The 24,981-nt window shown below is 33.2% G+C and overlaps 1 protein-coding gene across 1 annotated transcript; it reads left to right on the top strand.

Annotated features, from left to right (window-relative positions):
- Positions 1–573: 573 nt before the first annotated feature.
- LOC126701408 (pre-mRNA-splicing factor ATP-dependent RNA helicase DEAH1-like) lies at positions 574–23,900 on the top strand. Its single transcript, XM_050399489.1, has 28 exons — positions 574–807; positions 1,923–2,027; positions 2,115–2,245; positions 2,467–2,682; positions 2,811–2,882; positions 3,465–3,551; positions 4,078–4,111; positions 4,259–4,313; positions 6,922–6,981; positions 7,131–7,202; positions 8,872–8,935; positions 12,740–12,819; positions 13,057–13,124; positions 13,218–13,275; positions 13,467–13,524; positions 13,826–13,894; positions 14,321–14,389; positions 14,563–14,652; positions 15,017–15,103; positions 15,559–15,674; positions 16,252–16,318; positions 16,792–17,832; positions 18,179–18,241; positions 18,846–18,969; positions 19,084–19,184; positions 21,437–21,499; positions 21,605–21,677; positions 23,485–23,900. Exons 2-28 carry the CDS (start codon positions 1,928–1,930, stop codon positions 23,529–23,531), a joined length of 3,165 nt encoding a protein of 1,054 aa, XP_050255446.1. The 5' UTR covers positions 574–807; positions 1,923–1,927; the 3' UTR covers positions 23,532–23,900.
- The last annotated feature ends 1,081 nt before the right edge of the window (positions 23,901–24,981 follow it).

Below are 24,981 nucleotides of genomic sequence, written 5' to 3'. Positions count from 1 at the left end.
ATGTCAAAGATTAAGAAAGAGAGAGGGATTGAAAGTTTGAACAAAGAAAGATACAAACACAAATACGCACCAAGAGACAGAAAGAAAGGATCTGAAAAAAAAAAGGAAACGAAAAGAAGAAAGATACAAACACAAACACAGAGAAAGAGAGGATCTGAAAAAGTTTTTTCTTTTTTTGTTTTTGATTTTGAATTTTTTCAATTTAATTTTTTAAAAATTATTTTAATTTTTTTATTAATTAAAATGCTGACTTTTCATTAAAACATTGACATGGATGGTGACGTGGTATTTTTTAATATTATTTTATTAGCCATGTCAGTAAACAGTGAAATTCGTTTACCACTTCAGTATTTTCCGTAACTGGGTTGACGGTAGGGACTATTTTAAAAACGATTTTAAAAAATCATGGACTAACTTAGGAGTAAAATCAGTTTAGAAATGAAATCGAAAACTGGCCAAAAATGTAGTGATAAAAAGTATATTTACGCCTAAAAAAAATTTGGAGTAGGGTAAAAAAATTCTTTAAAACCCATTAAAAAAAAAAATTAAAAAAAACAAGGGATTTTTTATTTGAAAAAAGGTCGGTTCCGAAATCACAGAAACGGTAAAACTAAAACCCTCCTTCCCAAAGCGCTGTCTCTCTCAGAAACTCACAATCTTCGGCTCTCTGTCTCCTCCGGTGGTCTGTCTCGCATTCACACTTTATTTGCGTCACACGCTTGAAAACCTCCCACGTGCGAGGCACAGCGCCGTAGCCAACCTTTCTCAGAACCCAAACTCTCTCTCTTCCTCGCCGAACAAACCCTAGTAATAATCTCTCTCTCTCTCTCTGATTATTTTCCTTAAATTTTATTGTTTTGCTTTTGAAATTGAACTTCAATTCTATCTTCTGTGTTTGGTTGCTTGGAATATAAGAACCCAGTAATTTCTTGTTTGGTTGCTCAGAAACTCATTTTTTCTAATTCTAATACCTGGGTATATGTTTATTTATGAATGAGGCAAACTTAGTTATAGTTAATATAAACACATGGTTTCATTGAATTCAATTTTCCTTTGGAAAATATTAACACTGTTTGAATTAAATTGGGGAACTGAATGTATTGCACAAAAAAAAGTTTTTTTTTTAGTAATGAACAATGGAAATATAGCTTAAACTAAGTCAGAGAGTGTTATTGTGACATGTTGAAAGTAAATTTACTGTTTGTTTGCTGAGAAAACTGAGGATATGGCAAAGAAAAAGGGAAAAGTTAATGGATGCCCTGAGGGCATTGGTTTAGGAAATATTTCAGAATTTTTTTATGGGAAAAGAAAAAGGTAACTTAATTTTTTGACAGATTTTTATATTTCCCATAAAAGTGGTATTAAAACTTTCCTAAAATGATCCATTAACAAATTCCCTAAGGGCACCTGTTAACTGGAACCAAGAAAAAAAAATCCACGAACTGGTTATTGAATATTTTGCCCTTTTTTATTTTATGCTCTGGGTTCTGAAAGTGATGTGAAATTTACATTGATTATTGTGATGATTCAGCTGAATAAGTGGAGTTTTTCTTCTTCTCAAGTCCATAGAAAATCAACAACTTATTCTTTTTTATTGTTCTTTTATAATTGAAAGTTTCAGCAACCAGATGACCCTAGGAGGAATTATTAATCTTTTGGTTCATTTGATCGTCTGTACTTTGATCAGCACTAGCCAATGACCTCTAGGTCAAATGGAAATTCCAATAGAAATATCTAGGGTTCAAATCCGGAAAGCTCCTTCCCCTAATTAAAATGCTAAAAAATAAAAAATTTCCATTGGCACTACTATATTTGGCCACATTTAATTTCAATAGTTTGTCGCCTACGTTATTTATACCCAATATTAAAAGGTGGAACCACTGGTTTGATTTGGTTGTTTTGGTTACGTTATTTGATGCCAGGGAAAATGGCGAGCGATGGGAATTTGAAGACATGGGTATCTGATAAGTTGATGTTGATACTGGGATATTCTCAGCCCACATTAGTTCAATATATTATTGGACTAGGTAAAGCATGATATGGTGTACTTAACATATTTCACTTTGTGATTATGGTTAGCACTTTGTTTAATGGAGATGTTGCATTTTTTGTAGCAAAGAAAGCGACATCACCTGCTGATGTGGTGAATAATCTAGTGGAATGTGGATTGTCTTTATCAAGTGACACCCGTGCATTTGCTGAAGAAATCTTCACTAGAGTACCCCGTAAATCATCTGGTGTAAACGTGAGTTTTTTACTGGATATTTTGTCAATGCATATACTTCCATCTTCAATGAGCATCTGCAGTTGACCTTTGCCATTTTAATTTCTTATTCTTCACATAAACAAATTAAAAATTTCCTGCCTTCTTTCACTTTAAGTGGTGTCTGTAACAGCTTTATCATTTTTTTTCCCATGAAGTAGTCTTTTCTATTGATATCTTATCTACCTATAAAAAAAAAACAGCTTTATCAGAAACAAGAGAGGGAAGCTGCGATGTTGGCAAGAAAACAGAAGACTTATGCACTTTTGGATGCAGATGATGAAGAAGAAGATAATGTTGTTGGGGATGATGCTGAGCATCGATCTTCCATTGCAGCTGCTCCTGAAACCAGAAAAGCAGATACAAATAGAAAACGTTTCAGGAAGAAGATTGAAAGTCAAGATGATGAAGACGATGAGGCATTGTGTTTATAATCTAATTTATATATATATATATATATATATATTTTTTTTTTTCCCCATAAGCTAATGGGCAATACTTGTTCTAATGGCAAATCACTTTTGTTTGCCTTAATGCAATGCCACAGGTAATTGCATGGGGGGAAGGAAAAGGACAGGTTAAAAGACAAACATCCGAAGATGAAGATGATGGTTCAGAGGTATCTTACTATTCTTAAGCCAAGTTGTTTTATTTTTCTAAGATGCTCTCTCTCTGTTACACCACAATGTTCACTGAAAAAAAGAATTCTTCTTTGTTTGGTAAGTTACACATGCCCATAGTAGGTCTTGAACCCTTGTCCTAACCCTCCATCCCATTAATATGTGAGGAGGAAATGTCATTCGAGCTATATTTCATTGGCTCATTGAAAAAGATGGCTGAGTTATAATGCACGACCAACCTTAAATAATTGACTTCATCCATTGATTCAGTTTAATACTTTTAAGGCATTTAGCTGGTATTCTCATTGGCTGGTTCGTTTACTTGTTATATTATATAACCACATCCAACTTGGCAATGCTGGGTGAGGACATTTAAACAGTATCCTATCTAAAATTTGTTTTTTTGAATACCTACATGGTTTCATTGATTATACTATTGTTTGCCTTGTTAAAATTTGTAACTTGTGTTTCCTGAAACATCAATTCTATTAGGGAAAAACATTATTTTTATTTTCATTATTTAGTTCTTTTTTCCCCTTTCCCAAATTTAATATATGGTTTGTGTTTCAACTGTTATGCAGTCAGAAGAAGAAAGACTGCGTGACCAAAGAGAGAGGGAGCAATTAGAGCAAAATATAAGGGAACGGGATGCAATAGGGACACGGAAGGTACACATTTATTTATTTCAAAATTGTTATTTTGATCTGTTACTTTAAGCTGTTGTTAAAAGATATATTTGTAACTTGTTGGGCTATGTCTTGTTATTTCAAAGTATCATGGTTGATGTTCCCTATAGATCCTTACATAATTGATTGATACCTCTATGCATAAAGAGGCAGCTAAAGAGTGGCCACATATCTGAGCCTGCCAGCAGATGCAAATTAATTTGGCACGTCCATGTAACATATATAGTTGTATATACAGGCTTGGATTCATTGTCCCTACATCTATGTAGATTTATTTACACTAAACAAAATTTAATACTTTTGCCTTGATATAGCACGATAGACTCTGCTGTGTCTTCCTATATGTGTGAATGATTAGTATTAAATGTCATTTTTGTACATACAAGATACATATATGCACAAACAGATGATCTTTTACAACATGCTTTATTTGTTAACTTTCATGTTACTTATATTCTGCCTCTTTTATTTATTTATTTCTTCTTTTTGGTTGTTGATTTTTTAACAGCTAACAGAGTCAAAGTTAACACGAAGGGAGGAAGGTATGGTATTCTAGAGTCCTGCTTAAATACATCAACACTCATTACATCCCACAAATAAATGCATAGTTGCTCATACAAATACATATTGTAGATGTATATACATTTAGATGTAAATGTGGTTCAGCTATGTATTTTATTGCACAACAGAAGAGGCAATAAGGAGGTCTAATGCTTTGGAGCAAGATGGCATCGGAACTTTAAGGTTGGTCATTATATATATATATACCCTTGGTTGTGTTTTCATTTATTCATTTTTATTAACATGATATTACATCTTTGTTTGAAATGAAAACATCTTTCTTTTTATTAAAAAAATTATTAAGAGCATGATGTGTACTTAATGTGACTAAAGGATTCTTTAAAGTTAATCCTCTAGCTAGCACAGAATGGGACAAAGGAGTCATTTAGTCAACCTTATAAAGCTGGATAGAGTCTTGCTTGAGTTTTTTTGATGATAACAAAAGTAAGAGACACATTTTGAGAAGAAATAGGCTTGTTGAGATAATTTAGTTATGCAGTTTGCGACTTGCTGACTAATACGAAAGACAGTGCTTGACAGCCTACTGAAATCTCCTTTATTACACCAAGAGCCTTGTAGTTCAACTAGCACCTCCTGGTGTTTCCAATGGAGACCAGGTTCAAATCTAGGAAGCACAGACACGTTATTATCAAATTAAAAAAAAAAAAGCCTTCTTTATCACATTCTATTGTATCAAGTTTATCATTTAACAGTATTAAATGAGCTTGAACATGACAAATATGATCTCAAGAATGTATTTTCATAAATTTTTAGCTGTCTACGAAACACCTAGATGAAAATTATTGAGAGTTACTAATATAAAAAGCACTGTGTTGATGTGTAGAAGCACAAACAAGTGTGCTTAGCAGACTAAGAACTATTTTTTAACGAAGTAGGTTCCTTTGTCATATTTGAGCAAAGCAGACACTGATTTGGGCATAACACATCTTACACCAAAAACCGCAAAGACAGAAGTCCTTAACTAAATTTTTATAAGCTCCCGATTTTTGCCCCTATAGTACATTCCCAATCTACTTGGGTTGGCTATGATTTTTAATAATATTTTATGTTACTTATCATTTTTTTTTTTTTTTTTTTTTTTTTTACAATTAATAAAAATTTATTGAAATAGAGGAGAAGCCTCATGTGCATAGGATGTGTACGCAAAGTTTCCCTAAAGAAATACATGAATCATAGAGTTACAAGCAAAAAGAGAGAGAATGAAGAAAATCTCAAATAGATTTTGTGACTTCTTAGGCATCATCCAATGAATCCCAAATACAGTAAAAATAAACAACACTTATAAAAAAAAAAACAGTAAAAATAAACAACCCCAGTTTTATGGGCTACTGATCTGTAGTACAAAGAAAGCCACTTTCCTCGGTATCATTGTACACCATATACCTCATACCACTAGAATCTCTTATTTGTAGGGCCTCGTAAAAGGAGTTAATCAATTTCCTTCACTGCTTAGCCTTCATTTCAATCGATTAAGATGTTAACGTAGAATCAACTCCCTCTTTCATAATCATTGAAAGCTTGTTCAAATCTAGTATTCCATGAGAAATTCCACCTTTATTCAAAGGTCTTGGGCAAGAGTGCTCGAAACATTCTTATTTGCTGCAATAGAGTCCATGTAACTAATCAATATAACTCCTTTATTGCATAATTCCTACACTATTTTTAATGCCAAAGCCTCACTCTTCTACCATCCCCAATCTCATAAGTCAGCCTTCAGAAGTACAGATCTATTCACTTGTCCTTATGCTTCTCCAAGGACTACATCCATGCCTATTTCTAACACCATAGGACTTAAGCAATGAAGTAGCAAAGATCCGTAGATTTTTCATTTCATTTTTATATACAATAATAGCAACACCAATCACACCCCCCTTCTTCCCTTTATATGAAAATCATTTGTAGAAAATTTCCCCATAGTTGCTTTCCAAACAAAAAATGCAACCTTTGTCGGTGCTTTCAACTCCACTTAGCCTTTCAAGGGGAATCTAAACTAATAACCCCTCTCAGAGCCTCGTAATAGGCTCATTTCCATACAACTTCCAACATTTTTAATCATATTTTCCAATATTTATCCTGACCAAGTAGAGTCAGTAAAAAAAAGTGTTAATTGGCAGCATCTATTACTTATATATACTCATTCACTGTAGCAGATTTATTCACAGCTAGCGTAAATAGCTCTAGAAGTAACACCTTTAGAGGTTCATCAGCACAGCAGACATCATTCCAAAATCTGATGCTTCCACAATTACTAACCTGAAATTTAATAAAACATGAAAAAGAGTCCAACTGGCTTTAATACCCTTCCCAACTCCCACTCCATGTGTATCTCCCACTGAATTCAATGTCCAACCCCCTCCCCTCAACCATTTTTCCTACATCTGATTGCCATGAGCTCCTTCCACAAATGATGTTGATGTCTTGACTCCCCGTGCTGTTCTGAAGTCTTGCTATTTGTCATTTGTGTTTGCCAGATTGGATGAAGATTCTGCAAAAAAAATTAATAATCATTCTCATATTACCTTAATTATTTTATAAGTAAAGGCTTTATTGATAAAGAAAAAATGGTGAAGCCCTAGCACACTGGAACTATTCCAGAGAAACTAAAAAATTAGGTTTGAGAAATACAAAGATCTAAAAATTCCAAAAATGCGAAAGAATCAAGTGAAGTGAAGGATTTTATGTATATTCTATCTGTTGCACCATTTGGTGTTCCAATTTTATGTGGTGGATTAATATTGATACTAATCATCTCTTTCTTGCCTTGTTTCAGAAAAGTTTCAAGACAAGAGTACTTAAAGAAAAGGGAGCAAAAGAAACTAGAGGAATTAAGGTATGATGGATGTACATTTTGCTCTTACCTTAGTTCAGCTGCACGCTGCAGCTTCTGCTTTTTGATGACTTTCGACCTGAAAAAAAGAATAATGGAAATAGTGGTAGGTGCTCTTTCTTAATAATTTTGTTTATTTGGCTTCACCTCAGAGATGATATAGAAGATGAGCAATATCTATTTGATGGTGTGAAGCTTACTGAAGCAGAATATCGTGAGTTAAGGTAATTTGTCTCTTACTGCTTGTGTATTCTTATATTATTCGTTTTCCTTCTCCATATTATGAGTCTATGAGTACTCACTTTGCATTAAATTATCTATCTTTTAAATAGTATGTCAAACTAATATTATGTTCTATGAGATTGGTTGGTATACATAATTTTTCAAAGAGTATATATGTGCTGGATGTTGAACCTTTATGATATGATGTTATATTACTATGCATGATTAAAGCCTTTTTCCGTACTTTGTTGGATTGGAGTGCTACTTCTGTCTCTCCCCATTGTTTTTCTCTCTTGCACTTGTTTGATCATTCTTTTTTGAATTGTTTGTACTTCTTTCATAGTACTGCCAGTGTACTAGGTTTGCTTTTTTCTAATAAAATTTTTCGTTATTTATCAAAAAAAAAAAAAATTCCTTGCATGATTAAAAAAGAAGTAGAAAAAATCACACTTGGTACTTGGGAACTTCGTTAATTTTGTTTAGTGTTTCAAAGTTTTATTTCACAATAATTTGATATGCAGATGCCGAATTTCTTCCCCACCCCCCAAATCTTTTGTCATTTTGGAAAAAGAACAAAAATCTGTGGTTGTCCTAGTGGATTCCCTCTCCTTTTGCAATGTGGACAGTTCTTTTGTCCATTTGTCCATTTATTTTACACACTTAAGACTTTTTTCCTAGACTAATGAAGAAGTCCTTTATTAGGTCTTGCATATTGTGTTTGCATGTGTGATGATGTCTCTTGGGAACTCCATCTTACACCTTTTCTTTGCCACATAACTGAAATTAATTTTTGTTCTTTCATTTTTACTATTTTTTTTATTGTTCAATTTCAATAGTATTTGTTAAAATAATGGTTAAATGGTTAAATTCACAATTTTCTAATAACTTTAAGTTTTTGAGATAAGTGGTAGTTTATTATAGTATCAGAGCAGGTGGTCCTAATTCCACTCTACCTTCTATTTAGTAAGTTAAAAATCCTACATGTTAGGCCCCACTTATTAAGGGGGAGTTTAGTCTGACATGTGAGGGGGAGTGTTAGAATAATGGTTAAATGATTAAATCAACCATTGTTAATAGTTTCCAAATAGTATAAGCTTTTTGGACAAATGGTAGTTTATCATATTATTAAAACATTTCTTTAGCTTACATTGCTTATAACTAGCAGAGGGCTGGCTTACCTAGTGGCTAATGTTTCTACTTAGTTTGGGAGAGGTAGCTAGTAGGCATTCTTAAATTTTTGAAGAGACCGATTGCCAGAGACTTGAGCTCATGACACATTGCTTGAGTATAGTACTAGTATCAAATAAAATTTCAAAATTGTTGGCATCTGTTTCTTATACTAAAAAAAAAAAAAAAGCTTTAGAATGGCCACCCTGGTGGCATGCAGCAGAAAGATGATAGAATGACTTAAAACATTCTCTGTGTTGTTCTTTATACACATGGTGCATTTTTGAACCAAGTCTGTGACAATCAACTATAGTCAACCTTTGGTTGAGTACTCATGTGAGATATGTTTTTGAACTTATTCATTTTGTATCCGTAATTAATAGTTCAAAGGTCAGAATCCCTGTCATGGGCTCCAAACATGCCTCTCTCCTCCCCCTGCCCCTTTTTCTCAAATTTCTGGAATTTTGATTGATGACAAAATGCATGGATTTTATGTTTGTTTAGGTACAAGAAGGAAATATATGAGATTGTGAAGAAGCGGTCAGAGGAGGATGACGATACAAATGAGGTAATCAACAGTTTCTTTTTTCGATTAGTAAATAAATTCATTCTAACCAAAAATAGTGCATTCCCATTACACAAGCTGTGTATAGAAGAAGGCACATAAAGGATACAAAAGAAGGACAAAACAGAACACGTGGCAATAGTTAGTGTACAATGAGTCCATGAACTCTAATAACCTTCCAATGATACTGCATCTCTTGTTCTGTTTACACATAAAGCACCACTCCATAACAATGATACTGCATCTCTTGAAATTATCTGCTGTTAAAGTCCTCCTCAACACACCCTGTGAAATGAAAGCAACCTCTGGAGGGATACAGATTTTCAAAGTACTCTTCCAAGGAAAGTCTGCACCCCCTAGCAATGTGTTGTAGTAGCTCTTCACTTGAAAAGCCTTTTGAGGTGAAGGGGTCCACACTAATGTATCATCCTCCCCATGTCTAAATTTTTTGTTGTAGAGCTCTGATAACTGGGCCACATCATCTACTTCTAAGTCCTGCACTGCACGAAGAAACAAAGGATTCCTATGCAACTGGTCACCCTTATACTCTATATAATTAACCATCATAGCTTCACTATCTTGTGCCATAAGAAACAATGTAGGATACCTTTCCTTGAGGGAAGTCTCTCCTTGCCACAGATTGTGCCAGAATCTAATTTTAGAGCCATTGCCTACATCAAAACAAATGAAGTGTTTGAATATATCAGAAAAAATGGTTGTGGCGGTTTGGGGTGGAAACTGATGCTTTCTGGAGGCAAGTTATAGGGATAAAATATGGTATTTCTAGGGGTGGCTGGTGTACTGATTTGGTGGTAGGGCCCTATGGTGTTAGTTTGTGGAGTATATAAGCAAGGGTTGGCCTGATCTTCTGAATAACATCTCTTTTGAAGTGGGAACAGGTCATAAGATTCATTTTTGGTTGGATATCTGGTGGAGTAATGAGTCCTTTTTGGACAGATTCCTGGACCTTTTTGAAATTGCAAAAAATAAAGAGGCTTTTGTAGCCGAATATTTGGATGGTTCCAATGCTTGTATCCATTGGAATCACATTCATTCAGCCTCTTCATGATTGGAAGCTAGAGGGCATGGACTTATTCCTAATGGAGTTATATTCTGTAAAGATTAATTTTCCTCAGGAGGATATACTAATCTGGAATGCTTCTTAGTCTTGAGGATTTTCAGTAAGTTCTTTTTATCAGCTTTTGAGGAGAGGTGGGAGATGCTTTTTTTTTTTTTTTTTCTTTGAGGACAGTGTGGCGTGTGAGAGTTCCTCCTCAGGTTGGTTTCTGTCTGGTCCACTGTGAAAGGGAAGATCTTAATGACTGACAACCTGCAGAAGAGGGGTTTGATAATTTTGGATTGTTATGTTATGTGTAGATCTGATGGGGAGGATATTGATGATTTATTTTTGCATTGTGGCGTTGCACGTGAATTATGGGTTTTTATTTTCTCTCTTTTGGGTCTTTACTTGGGTGATGCCAAAGAAGGTGCCAGACTTGCTCATTATTTGGTCTGGAATGTGTGGTAAAAAAACTTAATCTACTACGTGGGGAGCTATTCTGGCTTGTCTTTTATGGACCATTTGGATGGAAAGAATATGAGAGTTTTTGAAGGATCAAAATGTTCAAATGTTCAACTGAAATCTCAAATTTTGGGTACTCTGTTTGAGTGGCCGAAGGTGTTTTGCTCTAATGTCAGTTCAGGTTTAGACTTTCTGACCTTTTTGGACAGTTTGGCTCTTTCCTGAATCTTGGGGTTGTTTTGTTTTATTCTTTTTCTTTGATGTATTCTTGTTTTTCTTTTTCCTTTGGAGTGTCCTTAGTATACTCCCTGTTTACTTTGGCCTCGGCCTTTCTTCTTCTTTTTTGATTGAATAAAGCTTCTTTTCTTACTGAGATATATATATATATATATATATATATATCCCAACCACTTCTAATTTACTTTCACAAACGCAATCCATATGCTCCCCTAGCCACCCCTGAGCACCAGAACTCACTGCTGGATCTGTACTTTAACTCAATGAACTGTCTCCAAAGTGCCATTTCTTCACGCACATGACTCCACAAGCACTACCCTACAAAGCTTGATTAAAGATTAACAGCTTATTAAATCCTAAACCCCCATCGCAGACTGGATTGCAACAAATATTCCAGTTAACCAAATGAAATAAATTCTTCACCCATACTACCCCATAGAAAATCTCTCTGAATTTTCTCCAATCTAGGTAACCAACCATTTCATCAAAGCATTGTTGTCAGATCCATTTATTCATTCATTGTTCTGGTTAAATTTTTATGGTAATGTTAATTGTGTTTGTAATTACTTTGCATAGTCCCTGGTAGCGCATGACAATTTTACAAATGTTGCATAACATTAATATTTGAGGAATTGGTTGTTATTGCCAAGCTATAGAATTAAGCTGATGATCATCTATGTTGCAATGTAGTGGGTTGGATGAGATTTCTGCAAACCGGTTTAGATGAAAACTTTATTGCCTTTTCTGAAGAAAAAAAAAAAAAAATTTTGTAATTTTAACTTATTTATTTATTTATAAGTAGTATTGCTGGGAAAAAAAGTAGAAAGATAAGAAATGTGAAACCATAAAATGAATTTTCTGCCTCTCAATCAGTTAAAGATGGCAAATATTTTTCAAAGGTGATCATTGAACAAATTAGGAACCTAGATGATGATATGTACACAATTGAGTGGATTGCAGAATTGTTTGAACCATCAAATACAGTATTTCCATTCCTCCTGTTCCTTTTCATTCTTAAGTCTGATTATGGTTGGGCAGTCCACTGACTTGTAGTCAAATAATTTTCAATGCTTATTAGAGTTGCTTTCTGTTCCTTAATGTACTTTCTAGATGGAAAAAGGAAAATTCAGTTAGTTGCATTTTTACCTATTTAAAAAAAAAAAAAATACTAAATAATATTTTCCATGCTCAGTATCTCAGATCTGGATGGGAGCTACATTAAATTTAAAACTTCCATTCAATTTTAAAAACTCTTAGTTTTAGAAATATCCCCCCAAATGTTTTAATTTTTTGAAGAGTTTCTCTCTGCAATTATCAAAAAAAAGAAAAGAAAAAAAAAGGCTCTCTCTGTCACATACTGACACACAGATTGCCTATATTATATGTATTTAACTTTCAAAAAAATATTTATATGTATTTATGCATATTTGTTTGTCTGCACATCTGAATACTTACACATACTAATGCAAGTATATGGCATGTATCTTTACGCTTGCAGAAGGTCAGATTGGTTTGTTCTTGAGTTTAGTTACAATCACCATGCATTAAGCAAATGATATTGGTGTTCAACCTCAACATCAAACATATATGCACCACAGTAGGACGGCAGAAATTGCCAGGGGATATGATCCATTATTATTTCTATGAAAATGTTTTATGTGTCTATATTTTAGTTTTTAGAATAGATTAATACAAAATCCAACACACAAGTTGAAATATAGAGTTGACAGTATGCAAAAGACGATTACATTAAAATAAATCAGATATATTTTTCCTCAAATGTAGGTCACAAGTATACATCTATGCAGTGTTGGAATATCAAACTTTAAATAATGAATATCATATTGCCATTGCGCACATACTTGATTTTGGCTAGGTGACATGCTTGAAGACCTTTCTATTAAGAAATTATCCTCTTGCTTCAAATAAACTTCAAAAAACTTAAGATAACGAGTGAATGAATTCTGTCCTATCTTCTGCCTATATTTGTTTCTTGTTCTTATTAACTAATTATGTGCTGTACTCCCTTACATTATTTGGAAGTGCAGTACAGGATGCCAGAAGCCTATGATGAGGAAGGGGGTGTCAATCAGGAAAAGAGATTTGCTGTGGCTATGCAACGTTACAGGTCAGGTTACACTGGAAAGAAAGGATGCCGAGATGTTTACAATCATTGCATTTCTCTCTCTCTCTCTCTCTCTCTCTCTCTTACACACACACACACACACTACAATAGCCACATTTCATTTAGGAGCTCCATCCACCACAGCATGGTTATGAATTTATTTTCTGGAAATGCATCTTGTTCAGTCTTGTTAAGCTTTTTTTTTTTTTTTTTTTTTTTTTTACTTATTGTGCCTTATAGAGACCAAGGTGCTGCGGATAAAATGAATCCATTTGCCGAACAAGAGGCCTGGGAGGAGCATCAAATTGGTGAGTTGAAGATTAGCATTCTTTTTGTTCATCATCTAATCAAAATTCTCCTCTGTGATCAGTATTCTAATTCTGAAATCATTACCTTTGCAGGAAAGGCAACGATGAAATATGGTTCAAAAAATAAAAAGCAAATATCTGATGACTATCAGTATGTTTATTCAATTTCTACTCTATTGCATCATTTTGGTGAATCTTGTTTACATGCTTTTAGGATGTTCACTGACATTTTCTTTTTTTCTTTTGTGATATATAATGATTACACTAGGTTGTTGTCATAGTTTCCTTTGTTTTATGTGAGCATGGTTATGACTAGCATCTGTTGTTTCTTTCCATATACAGGTTTGTGTTTGAGGATCAGATTGATTTTATCAAAGCATCAGTTATGGGTGGCGAAAATGTATGTATTTTAACTTTGCATGCATTTGAAATTGGATTATATGCTGGCTTTTTACTTATTTTATGTACTGTTTCAGCTTTATTTCAAATAATCTAACTTTCAGCTTTTTGGAAATAAGCTAGCTTTTAGCTCTGTCTCACGCTATGCAAATAAGCTACTGTAAATAAGCAACTGTAAATAAGCAATGGATAATATGGATCAAATTCTTCTGTTTTGTGCTAAATTTCTATCTGCTTCTGTGGCAGTTCCTCCCTAATTTTGTGCTAAATTTCTATCTGCTTGTCACTTTCTTCACTTGCAGATTGATAATGAGGAGGCCACCGAGTTGCTTGAGAAGTCTATGGCAAAATCAGCTTTGGAAAAGCTTCAGGTCAGTTTGTAGTCAAAATCGCTTTTGTGGGGGGTTTGAAATACTTTTCCCATAAATTATTAGGATCAAATTCTTCTGTTTTAAGCATGTGGCATGATTGGGCAAAAGATATCTTAAAAAAAAAAGATGTTTAAATAGTTCGAATTATATATTACATTAAAAAATAAGATGTTTGAGGAAATTTTCAGAAAATTGTGGAATAATAATTTTATCTAGTTGTTTAAATAAACATGGAATGACACTAAAAAATTATTGCTATGGCAGAAGTTAGAAAGGCAGAATTGCCCTAAAAAATGAGAAAAGTTTGAAGAGACTGAATAACATATTTTCAAGTGAAACAACACATATTTTGGAAATTTCAAAAAATTGAGGGAAGTTAATAAATAAAAAAAATTTTGATTATCATTTTTCTTTTTGCTCATTCAGGAGGATAGAAAATCTTTACCTATTTATCCATATCGAGATCAATTGCTTCAAGCAATTGAGGATCATCAGGTTTTGAATTTCTTCACACTTTTCACCTAATAAAGTATTTTATATTTATGATTATGTTTTGTATTATCAATTTGAGAAATGTCATGTATATGTCTGCATAGATGCACACATATCCAAATGCATGTCTTTTAAGGTGTAAACTTCTTTATGATTACCTTTTATTTTTTTGATAGATTCTTGTTATTGTTGGTGAAACTGGTTCTGGAAAGACTACGCAAATACCCCAATATCTTCACGAAGTTGGATACACAAAGCGTGGAAAGGTATCAGGTTTTTGGTTATAAGTTATGGTGGGTTTTTTTTTTTTGAATGAGATTTAGTGGAAATCTTCTGGTGATTTCCTCAATACAATTGCTTTTACCTTTTGTTGATTCCCTTGTGAAAAATTCAGAGAAAAATTTGAGATGATGTTACTGAGTTTATGTTACACACATTCTGACAGATCCTCCCCCTTCAAATAAAGTGTGTTACCATTTTCCACATTCTGATGTAAATTGTATCGTCCCTAGTTGCCTTTGCAAACTAAAATTAAGCAGAGGTCTTGGTGATGGATGGAGTAGGTTGGTTAATTGAAAATATTTAAAATTCAGCCTAGGTTTTAATCATGATTTTGGCCTTTCTTTACAGATTGGATGTACACAGCCACGACGGGTTGCTGCTATGAGCGTTGCTGCTCGAGTTTCTCAAGAAATGGGTGTCAAACTTGGGCATGAGGTACGCCATCTTAATTTCTGTATTCTGGTTTGTTTTTAGATAGCCCACTGTTGTTAAGTTCTTAGTACTAATTAAGCCTTGTGAAAAATAATGTATATTTTTGTGTTGGATTGTATGCCTTTTCATGAATGATGTATGTTGTACCTGTACGCACGCTTTGATTCAAATATGTGATCTGATGTTATAGATGTATATGTGCTGAAAAAAAAAAAAGAACAGCCAGATATGGAGGGATTGAAATTTTTGTCTTGAATTTTGCTTCATCTTTTGTATCAATAAATCAACCTAATTGGGATTGCAACATTACTATTATCCCCATTTTATGATTTTTCTTGAAATGTTCTCTCCTTATTGTTTGTGTCAAAATGATGCAATAAACATTGTGGTTACCATAATATGATTTCTTTAATTTTCCTCTGTTGAAGGCCAACAGTAATGGTGTATGTCATATGCAGGTTGGTTATTCTATCCGTTTTGAAGATTGCACTTCAGAAAAGACTGTTCTGAAATATATGACAGATGGGATGTTGTTGCGAGAGTTTCTTGGTGAACCAGATCTGGAAAGCTACAGGTGAGCTATTTTGTTGTGTGTTTGGTTGGGGTGAAAAGGGATAGGAAATAAAATGGGTGTTTGAAATTTGCCATACAGGCCCACCATTTTTTTTCCCCATCCAAATGGAAGAAAATGAGAGGGGAAATGGAATTGAGAAGAAAGTACTAAATTACCCCTCCACTTTTTCATGTTTTTACCTTTATATATTAAGGGAATATAAGTAATTCTCTCCAAACACATATGGTGCAAAACACAAATCTTTTCTATCCTCCTAACCCAACAGAGTCTTATGATTTAGTTATATTGGTTTTGCTGATTTGCCTATTGATATTTCTACAAGCAGTATTTTATTAAAGACTCAAAGCTATTACTCTTAATTATTAATTAAATAAAGGATAAAGATCAATTCAGACATTTTTATAGTTATTATAGAACGTACATAATTTAAGTGGTCGAATTTGGGGCTGTTTACTTGACTTTGAACCTATTTATCTTATAAATTAAGATAATAATATGGACTCAGTCCTTAGATTTATTTATGGCCGTAAAGGAGCCTTATGAAGTAAAAATCTCATGATGTTTGCAAAATTTTCAGTGTGGTGATGGTGGATGAGGCCCATGAAAGAACTCTCTCAACTGATATTCTATTTGGATTAGTGAAGGTGAGTGTAAAACCTTTAATTTAAAGCGGTTAATGTTTTATGGTTTTTATTTTTTTAATTGAAGTTCATTTATTGGACTGTTGGGTCATTTTTCCAATCACAAGTGGCAATCCTGTAATTGGGTGTGTAGATCAGTCTGCCAATGTTTTGGTGAGTCTTGCAGTATAATATTGGCAAGGTGTATTGAAGTTTCAGTTGTTTGTTTTCCTGGAAATAATGGAAAATATTTCAAGTGATTCATGAAATGCCTTTGGCATGTATATTTTCAGTATTGCCATCTGAAAGGTATTAGAATTGAAGAATGCTTAATATGGAACCAATCAGACAGCTTACTCGTCCCAGTTAGATGTACAGGGAGCACATTCTTTTCTTTGGAATTGTCAACTACCTTTGGCTTCAGGACTCTATTTGGCATTTAATATTATTTTTAATCATTTGTTTACTATCTGACTACTGGTGCTCTTGTGTAACAGGATATTGCTCGATTTCGCCCCGATCTTAAGTTGCTAATCTCAAGTGCAACGCTTGATGCGGAGAAATTTAGTGATTATTTTGATTCAGCTCCAATCTTTAAATTTCCAGGGAGGCGCTATCCTGTTGAAATACACTACACAAAAGCTCCAGAAGCTGATTATTTGGATGCAGCTATAGTTACTGTTCTTCAAATTCATGTGACACAAGAACTGGGAGATATTTTGGTTTTCTTCACTGGTCAAGAAGAGATTGAAACAGCAGAAGAAATTATAAAGCACAGGATAAGGGGCCTAGGGACAAAGATTGCTGAGCTGATTATATGTCCAATATATGCAAACCTACCGACTGAGCTCCAAGCAAAAATATTTGAAGCCACTCCCGAAGGAGCACGGAAGGTTGTTCTTGCTACAAATATAGCTGAAACCTCCTTGACTATTGATGGGATCAAGTACGTAATTGACCCAGGCTTTTGTAAAATGAAATCTTATAATCCAAGGACTGGAATGGAGTCATTGCTAATTGCTCCAGTCTCCAAAGCGTCAGCTAACCAGAGGGCAGGTCGAGCGGGAAGAACAGGTCCTGGAAAATGCTTCCGGTTATATACTGCCTACAACTATTACAATGATATGGAAGATAATACCATACCAGAAATACAAAGGACTAACCTTGCAAATGTTGTCCTTAGTCTTAAGAGCCTCGGGATCCACGACTTGATAAATTTTGATTTTATGGACCCACCTCCATCTGAAGCATTATTAAAAGCCCTAGAACTACTCTTTGCTCTGAGTGCATTGAACAAACTGGGTGAGTTAACTAAAGTGGGCAGACGGATGGCAGAGTTCCCTCTTGATCCTATGCTATCCAAAGCAATAGTTGCTTCTGACAATTACAAATGCTCAGATGAAATGATTTCCATTGCTGCTATGCTTTCTATTGGAAATTCGATATTTTATCGTCCAAAGGACAAACAAGTCCATGCTGACAATGCGCGAATGAATTTTCACACTGGAAATGTAGGGGACCACATCGCATTGCTAAAGGTTCGGTTAATAATGGTCCTTTTATTTTTTTTGTGTTATTTTGTGGATACACATTTTCCAGTTCTAAATGTTCACTGACTGACATGCTCAATAAATTTGAATGGTTTAAGTTTCTTTTAGTTGAGATCTTTAAAATTTTATGATGTAACTGGATTTCCAAGTGTGGCTGGATAGTAATGTCCTTTGTACTAATGTACAATAGGGTGTTCTGGCTGCATTTTCAGTAATAACCAAAAGAATAGTGATGTGGCTGTAGTGTTTTATTATACTTAATGATTTATGAGCATTGCAATGAATAGCCGTGTTTGAGAATTGGTATTGACCTCATTTGTTGTTTCTCATTCAGGTCTACGATTCTTGGAAGGAGACAAATTACTCAACACAATGGTGCTATGAAAATTATATACAGGTATGGTTTGGGCACAACTGCTCTTGGTTGTAACAACCTTAATTGTGCCAATGTTTTAATAGAAGCCTATGTATTCGTTAGAATTATGTGGTTAAATGATTAAATCTGCCATCTCCTAATAGCTTAAGTTTTTGGGACAATCAGTAATTTAACAGTGTTGATTGCATTCATGTCACTAGGTGCGAAGGCCTTGAGATGAATTGGTTTTAGAAACTGCTAATAGCTAAAAAATCTTCTTCTGGAGCTTAGTTCAGTCAGAATTAATATGTACTATATTGTATGTATAATTCTTGTTTACAACTAAAATAGGGATTTGACACAGCTAAGTGGCAATGGTGTAACAATAGAAGTGCTTCACCCCCCCCCAAACTAAAATTTTTATTTTTAAGTCCATAAATTTATAAATAAACTCTTTATTCTTTATTTTGTCTTTAAATTAATGAGTTCAATGAAGATTGTAAACTTCCTTAGCATTAGCTTTATTGGTTATGTTGACTGTACAGCAATTTAGACATTCTTATACTGGCTTAAAGGGTTAATTGTTGTGCTAGTTGTTTGTAATCATAAGTGTTCTTAATGTTTTTTGTAATTTCAATGTTTACAGGTTAGGAGTATGAAACGTGCAAGGGACATACGTGATCAACTTGAGGGGCTCTTGGAAAGGGTTGAAATTGAATTAACCTCAAATGCCAGTGATTCAGAACCTATAAAAAAAGCTATAACATCAGGTAATTACTTTGCTTGCAATGACGAGGAAGTCAGAATGATTCCTTTTATATATATATATATATTATCTGTGTGTGTGTTCATTGCTGAAATTAATTCTAAATGGTTCCTTTTAGGCTTTTTCCCACATTCTGCAAGGCTACAAAAGAATGGGTCTTATCGGACAGTTAAACATCCACAGACTGTTCACATACATCCGAGCTCAGGGCTGGCACAAGTAAGTAATTCATGCTTTTATTAATCATTGATGATGTTGGGTTGTGGAGACCTATAAAAAAAAATGATGTTGGGTTGTGGAGCTTACGATTAAAGCACAATCTATTCAATCAAAGGGATAGGTGGAGTTACACATATAATGCTATTAGATGTGTATTCTTCTTATTGTCTAGTTTAACCAAGTGATACATAGTTTGAAGCATGTTGATTCATTAAATGGTTTCTAGGATGTATAGACCTCAGTTCATTTGTAGGATAAATTATGAAATTTGTCTACGTGTGGTCACATCCACCCATGTGGATGTGGTGGATTTAGGGTGTTGATAGGAAAGCTGAAGGGTTTAATTTGGGGTTGTAAAGGAAAGGGAAAAAAGAGAGAATTATAGTGTTTTGTGACTGTGTAAAGAGTATTCAAGAATAGTACCACGAGAAGGAGAGAGATAATGGAGGGAAGAAAGGAAAAAAGAAGAAAGATACTAGGACCTATGAAGCACGAACTTAATATATTTTTATGTTTATTTCTAAATGTTGTTAAGCATCTATTTTTTCATATAATATTAAATATATCAATTTAAGAACAATAAAGGATAATAAAATGAATTCATGACTTACATATGATGTCTAAAAGAGAAAATAAAAGATAACTAGATAAGTCTTCAAGATTAAAACTAAAAAGAAATAAAAGATAAGTGTTGCTCCTCTGATCCTAAATTAAAAATAATAATAAATAAAAGGACAGTTGGGACATGGGTGCAACAGTGTCCTAGGTGTGTCTTGTGTCTGACACAGGTACAACACGTGCCTTTCACAACTGAATTCTCAATTCTTATTATTCAACACCATCTATTTGTTTAGTACATCAAGGATAAATATATATATATATATATAATATTTATTTATTTATAAGGACTCATTCTTGTATTATTAGTATTAGGATTGCTAGTTTGACTAGTGGACTTATTTTATTTTATAAAATGGTTTGACATTACTATACTAAAATGCAGCCCCTTGGACCCCCTGAACTTGGTGCATGGGGAGCTACCACTTGGACCAACAAGTCCGGCGTTAGACTGGTGAAAAAAAGCTAATAAAGTAGTAATAACTAATAAAAGGACTAACTTAGACTCTAAGAAAATAAAACCTAAGATACTTAGGATCTCCTAGAAAGTTATAGATTCAACCAAAATACCCTTAAGTCACAGGATTTGGAGAAATAATGGTATTGCTTCTGATTAAAAAATTGATAATAATTTGTTAAATAAAAACCCTAATAAAAAACTGTTTCCACCCTATAAAACATATAACTAAATCTTTAAAACCACAGTCTATCACTTTGATTAGACTTCACAATAAGTCTTGAATAGATGAATTTGCAAAGCAGTAACAAATTAATCTTGAGCTTGGGGATTCACGTGTAGTGATTCCATACCGCTGTTCTTAGATTCTCTTCTTTTTTGTACATAGTTTGTTTTTTTGTATATATTTTTGTTAGTTCATGCTCCTTGCATGAAGTAGCCTTGATTAATAAATTTTATCTTACTTTTTTTTAAAAAAAAGGCTTGTTGTTGGACTTGAAGTTGGAGTAGTTCCAGTTTGGCCTGTTTCTGATTTTAAAATAATTATTTTGAATGAAAAATTTTAAAAATATGATACTTATCAGAAAAAGTAAAATGAAAAAGATTAAACTAAGGAAAATTGGTAATAACATTCACACAAAGATTTTGATGCTTCTCAGTGGGATTGGTGCTTTGTGTTAGATGTGTAGGTGCATTTTTTATACACTAATAATTTTTTTTTTTTTTGTCTACTGCCTTATAATGAGCCAGTTGAACTATCTTGCTCCTGGTTTTCATTTTTCAAACTGGGTGTTTGGGCTTCCAAATTTATATAAACTAATGTCTCAGGCTTTCTATGTTTTAAATAAAATATGTGCTGGCACACTTTTCCCTCTTCCCTATGGAGCGAGGTGTTCCTTAACATGAAAAGCCGCGATTAAATCTTAGTAAAGGAGATTTTTTAATAGGGCTAGTATGAATGAGGATTGATTATGCCACCTTGGTTGATAATGTTCTATTTTATATTTTTCGGTCTGATGTTCCATCTAGAATACCTTAACATTCTCTTCTTTAGTATACTCAAAAATAAAACTTATTCCCACTTGGCTGGACTGTTACAGTAGTAATTATTTAATAACTGATATCCTAAGAGAAATGACTTGTGAATGACATTATTTTCTATCTTTTTCACCTTCAGATCCTTCCAAGATGGGTTATATACCATGAATTGGTACTCACAACCAAGGAATATATGAGACAGGTATTTGTCATTCGCCCTCGAAGCATTTGATTTTAGTTGGCTCTTCAGTCTCTGCTAATTTGGAATATTTACTATCTTAACAAAAAATGAGAATTTGAATTACAGGTAACGGAACTAAAGCCGGAGTGGTTGGTGGAAATAGCCCCACACTATTACCAGCTTAAGGATGTCGAAGATTGTATGTTCTCTTTCTCTCTTTCTCTCTTCAACACTATCAATATTGTTTAGGGCCTCTAACATAACTTCACCTTATATTTTAATATTGTTAGGGATAGAAAGAATAATAAATTAAGTTTCCCTATTCTCACAAGGCCTGCTGATTAAATATTGAAATAATTAGTTTCTTTTTGATTGTTTAGACCTTTTACAATATCGATGAGGCCTTAGTCCAAAAGTATGAAATTGACTATGGATCCTTAACAAACTAATTGGGGTCATTCACATGTGTTCTTTTCCTCCATTCTAACTAAATTCAAAATCATACTCCCTTTGACCTCTTTAATTAATATGTCATTTTTTACTACTTGTATTACTATTTATTTCGGTTTTCCTCCACCTCTCTTCGTTCTTTTGACATAAATCAAATCATTCTTCCTTAATTATCATTAATCGCTCTATCTTTCCTTTATTGACTATTTGTTAGTGGATTGAAATAAAATGTATTGGTTATATATTTCATGATATTCCAAGCATGCTCAAAATCATTCTTCTTGGTAGAAAACCTACAAAACCCCCATTATTGTTAGAAAATATTGGTCAAGTGATTAAATTCATACTTTCCTATCAAATATTCTGTTTGGGATAAGTAGTCTCCTAAGTTTGAATCTAGTCTCTATTTTACATTTTATTAAAAAATTAAGGGTGTTCCCCCTTTTTGATATCAATACACTTATTAATTATCAAAAAAAAAAAAAAAATCCATGTATGGAGCCCACTTGTTAAGGGGGAGTGTGGACTTGTGAGTGGGAGCAATGGAAAATAATGGTTAAGTAATTGCTCACCCTTTTTTTTTTAATCAAGTTAAGCTTTTGAAACAAGGGGTAAATTTTTAATGTCTATGCCATCTCTTAAGAATAGTCTGCAAGAAAGAACATTGTTTAGGAGGAAACCATGCACCTCTTCTGAATGCTGTGGGTAGCATAAATGGGCTCTATTTGCTGTAAAAGTGATGGTTTCATGTTTTCTATTCTTTTTTTGGACAATTATCTATTGAAATTTTACATGAGTTGTCAGATGTCTTCTCCAATAGTCTTGTAAGGTTTAAAAGTCTGGCATTATTCAAGAATTTCAAAATGCAAACTTCTATCTCCCCCCTTTTATTTTTTCCTCAAAATTGAAAATAGATGTTTGCAGGTTATACAGTAACGTGACTTCTAACTAACTGTGGCTACTGTACTTGAAAACAAAATCGGAATTTTTAAGAACAGAAAACTAGAAGTAAACTGAGGAAAACTACTCATCACTTAATGAAAAAGAATTTTTTTTTTGAGAATCCACTTAATGAAAAAGATGAAAATACTGCATGCAGAACAGAATCTTTAAGGGTGGCATATATAATTATATTTGTGTGAATGAAAGAATGGACCATTCTTTTTTCTGTCCATTTTTTCTCCATAGTCAGCTTTTTTAGTTTTAAGTTATTGTGAAAGCAGGTGCGTAGCTGAAGTTCTAACTCGTGTAATTTAAGTTGAAACATGCATCTACTTTTGTGAGAGGATGTATTCACATGTTGAAAGAAGACTAAATTCTACTAAGAAATATTCTGTTGTAGCATTTTATAAACAGCATCAGTAACTGGCTCTCATTTTGAATCTTGGCATTTACGCTTTTGGTTGATTTATGGTAAATATTAGTATAACTACTTGATTTTTGGTGTTAAAGTTATAGCTCCTTTTCATGTTTAATGTTTAGATAACATATAGCAAGACTGACTTTCTTATATCATTTGGTTGCCTGGATTGCTAAATTATATTTATCTGTGACAGCTGGTATGAAGAAAAAGCCGCGTGCAGAAGAAGGGCAAGGATTGTAGGACTGGCAAACTGGCCACAAGTATCAGGAAAGCATATTGCAGATGATTTAGTAGAGAAGATGACTGTACATATCGGAGACACTTCAGTAGAGGAAATGTAAATACCATTTTGTATATCTAGAATACTAAAAGTTTCTGAAAATTTTTCTGCCCTCTGGGCAAAATCACACTCGTGCATGCTGCAACTTAGCAATTTGGAGAAGCTGCTTTTTTGAAAGCATAATATTCTTTACAAAGAAATTCTAGTGTATTGGTCCCTTACTCTTGGGGTAGAGCATAACCTGAGTCAACAATGTAGATAAAGAATACCTGCTTGTAAAATGTTGAACATATCAAGATTAACTAGCCACTGTCTTGCTCATTTTGAAATATTTTGCCCAAAAAAATAAAATATTTTTATAACTCATTTATAAATACTCATTAATAATATTTTGGTGATTAGAGTTAATCATACTATGTCATTACAAAGAAAGGAAATGTAAATTGTTAAGATTGTATTATTAAGAAATTGCTTGAGTGAATTGACATATATTTAATCATTTCTACCGATTTAAGTGCATGGTTAATTATATATTTTCTTAAATATTCTTGATTGCTTGTTATTAATTTTGCTTTGGCCTTATGCTGGATTTTGTTTCAATTATTGTTAAACTAGCTTGTAACTTTATGCATATGCATGAATATACTTAAAGATATACAATAAGATACATAATATAATTCTTATATATATAATTTAAATACTATTGATAGTCATTTTTGTATTTTGTTAGCTCTTTAAAAAAAAATTTAAAGATATTATTAAGTATAAAATGTAAATTGTCTTTTTTTTTTTTTTTAATTTTTTTTTATAAAAATTATTGTGAAGCATTTTTATTTATTTAAATTTTTTTTTTTCGATTCATTCATTCTAGACTCTTTGGTTTTTGTACTTAATAACTCACTTGGATGAATATTTATGATGTGGTTGAACATTTGATTTTAAAATTAAGAAATAAAACTTTTTAAGAATAAATAATTTAGGACACATGGCGTAAAATTGAAACTCTAATTTGTAATTCTAATTTGAGTTTTACTCAGCTTCACCTATTATTATATATATAGATAACTGTATTAGTGCAAAAGTGTCGTTTTCAAATCAATTATTTCTTATGCAAAATTTAGAAAAATAACCATAAAAATTCTTTTACATTAATAATTAGTGCACTATGTATACATAATTAATATATGGAAATAAATGATTTGCCTTATTAATATATTTTTTTAATGGCCACAAATTTAGGCTAGTACTGCCCTGATTACACACATACAGAAGTATATATTTTGTCACCACCGCGTACCCTTAGTGCGGTGGTCATTTCAAATGCTTGTGGAGTGTAGGAGATAAGGGCCGGGGCTCAAGCTTTAAGGAGGGAGCTTTACACACATATATACTTAGATTATGTTAGAAATT

The sequence above is a fragment of the Quercus robur genome, chromosome 10, assembly GCF_932294415.1.
Source record: "Quercus robur chromosome 10, dhQueRobu3.1, whole genome shotgun sequence".
NCBI classification, from domain to species: Eukaryota; Viridiplantae; Streptophyta; class Magnoliopsida; order Fagales; family Fagaceae; genus Quercus; species Quercus robur.
Note: the sequence above shows the minus strand (reverse complement) of the source record. Positions and strands in the feature narration are given on the sequence as shown.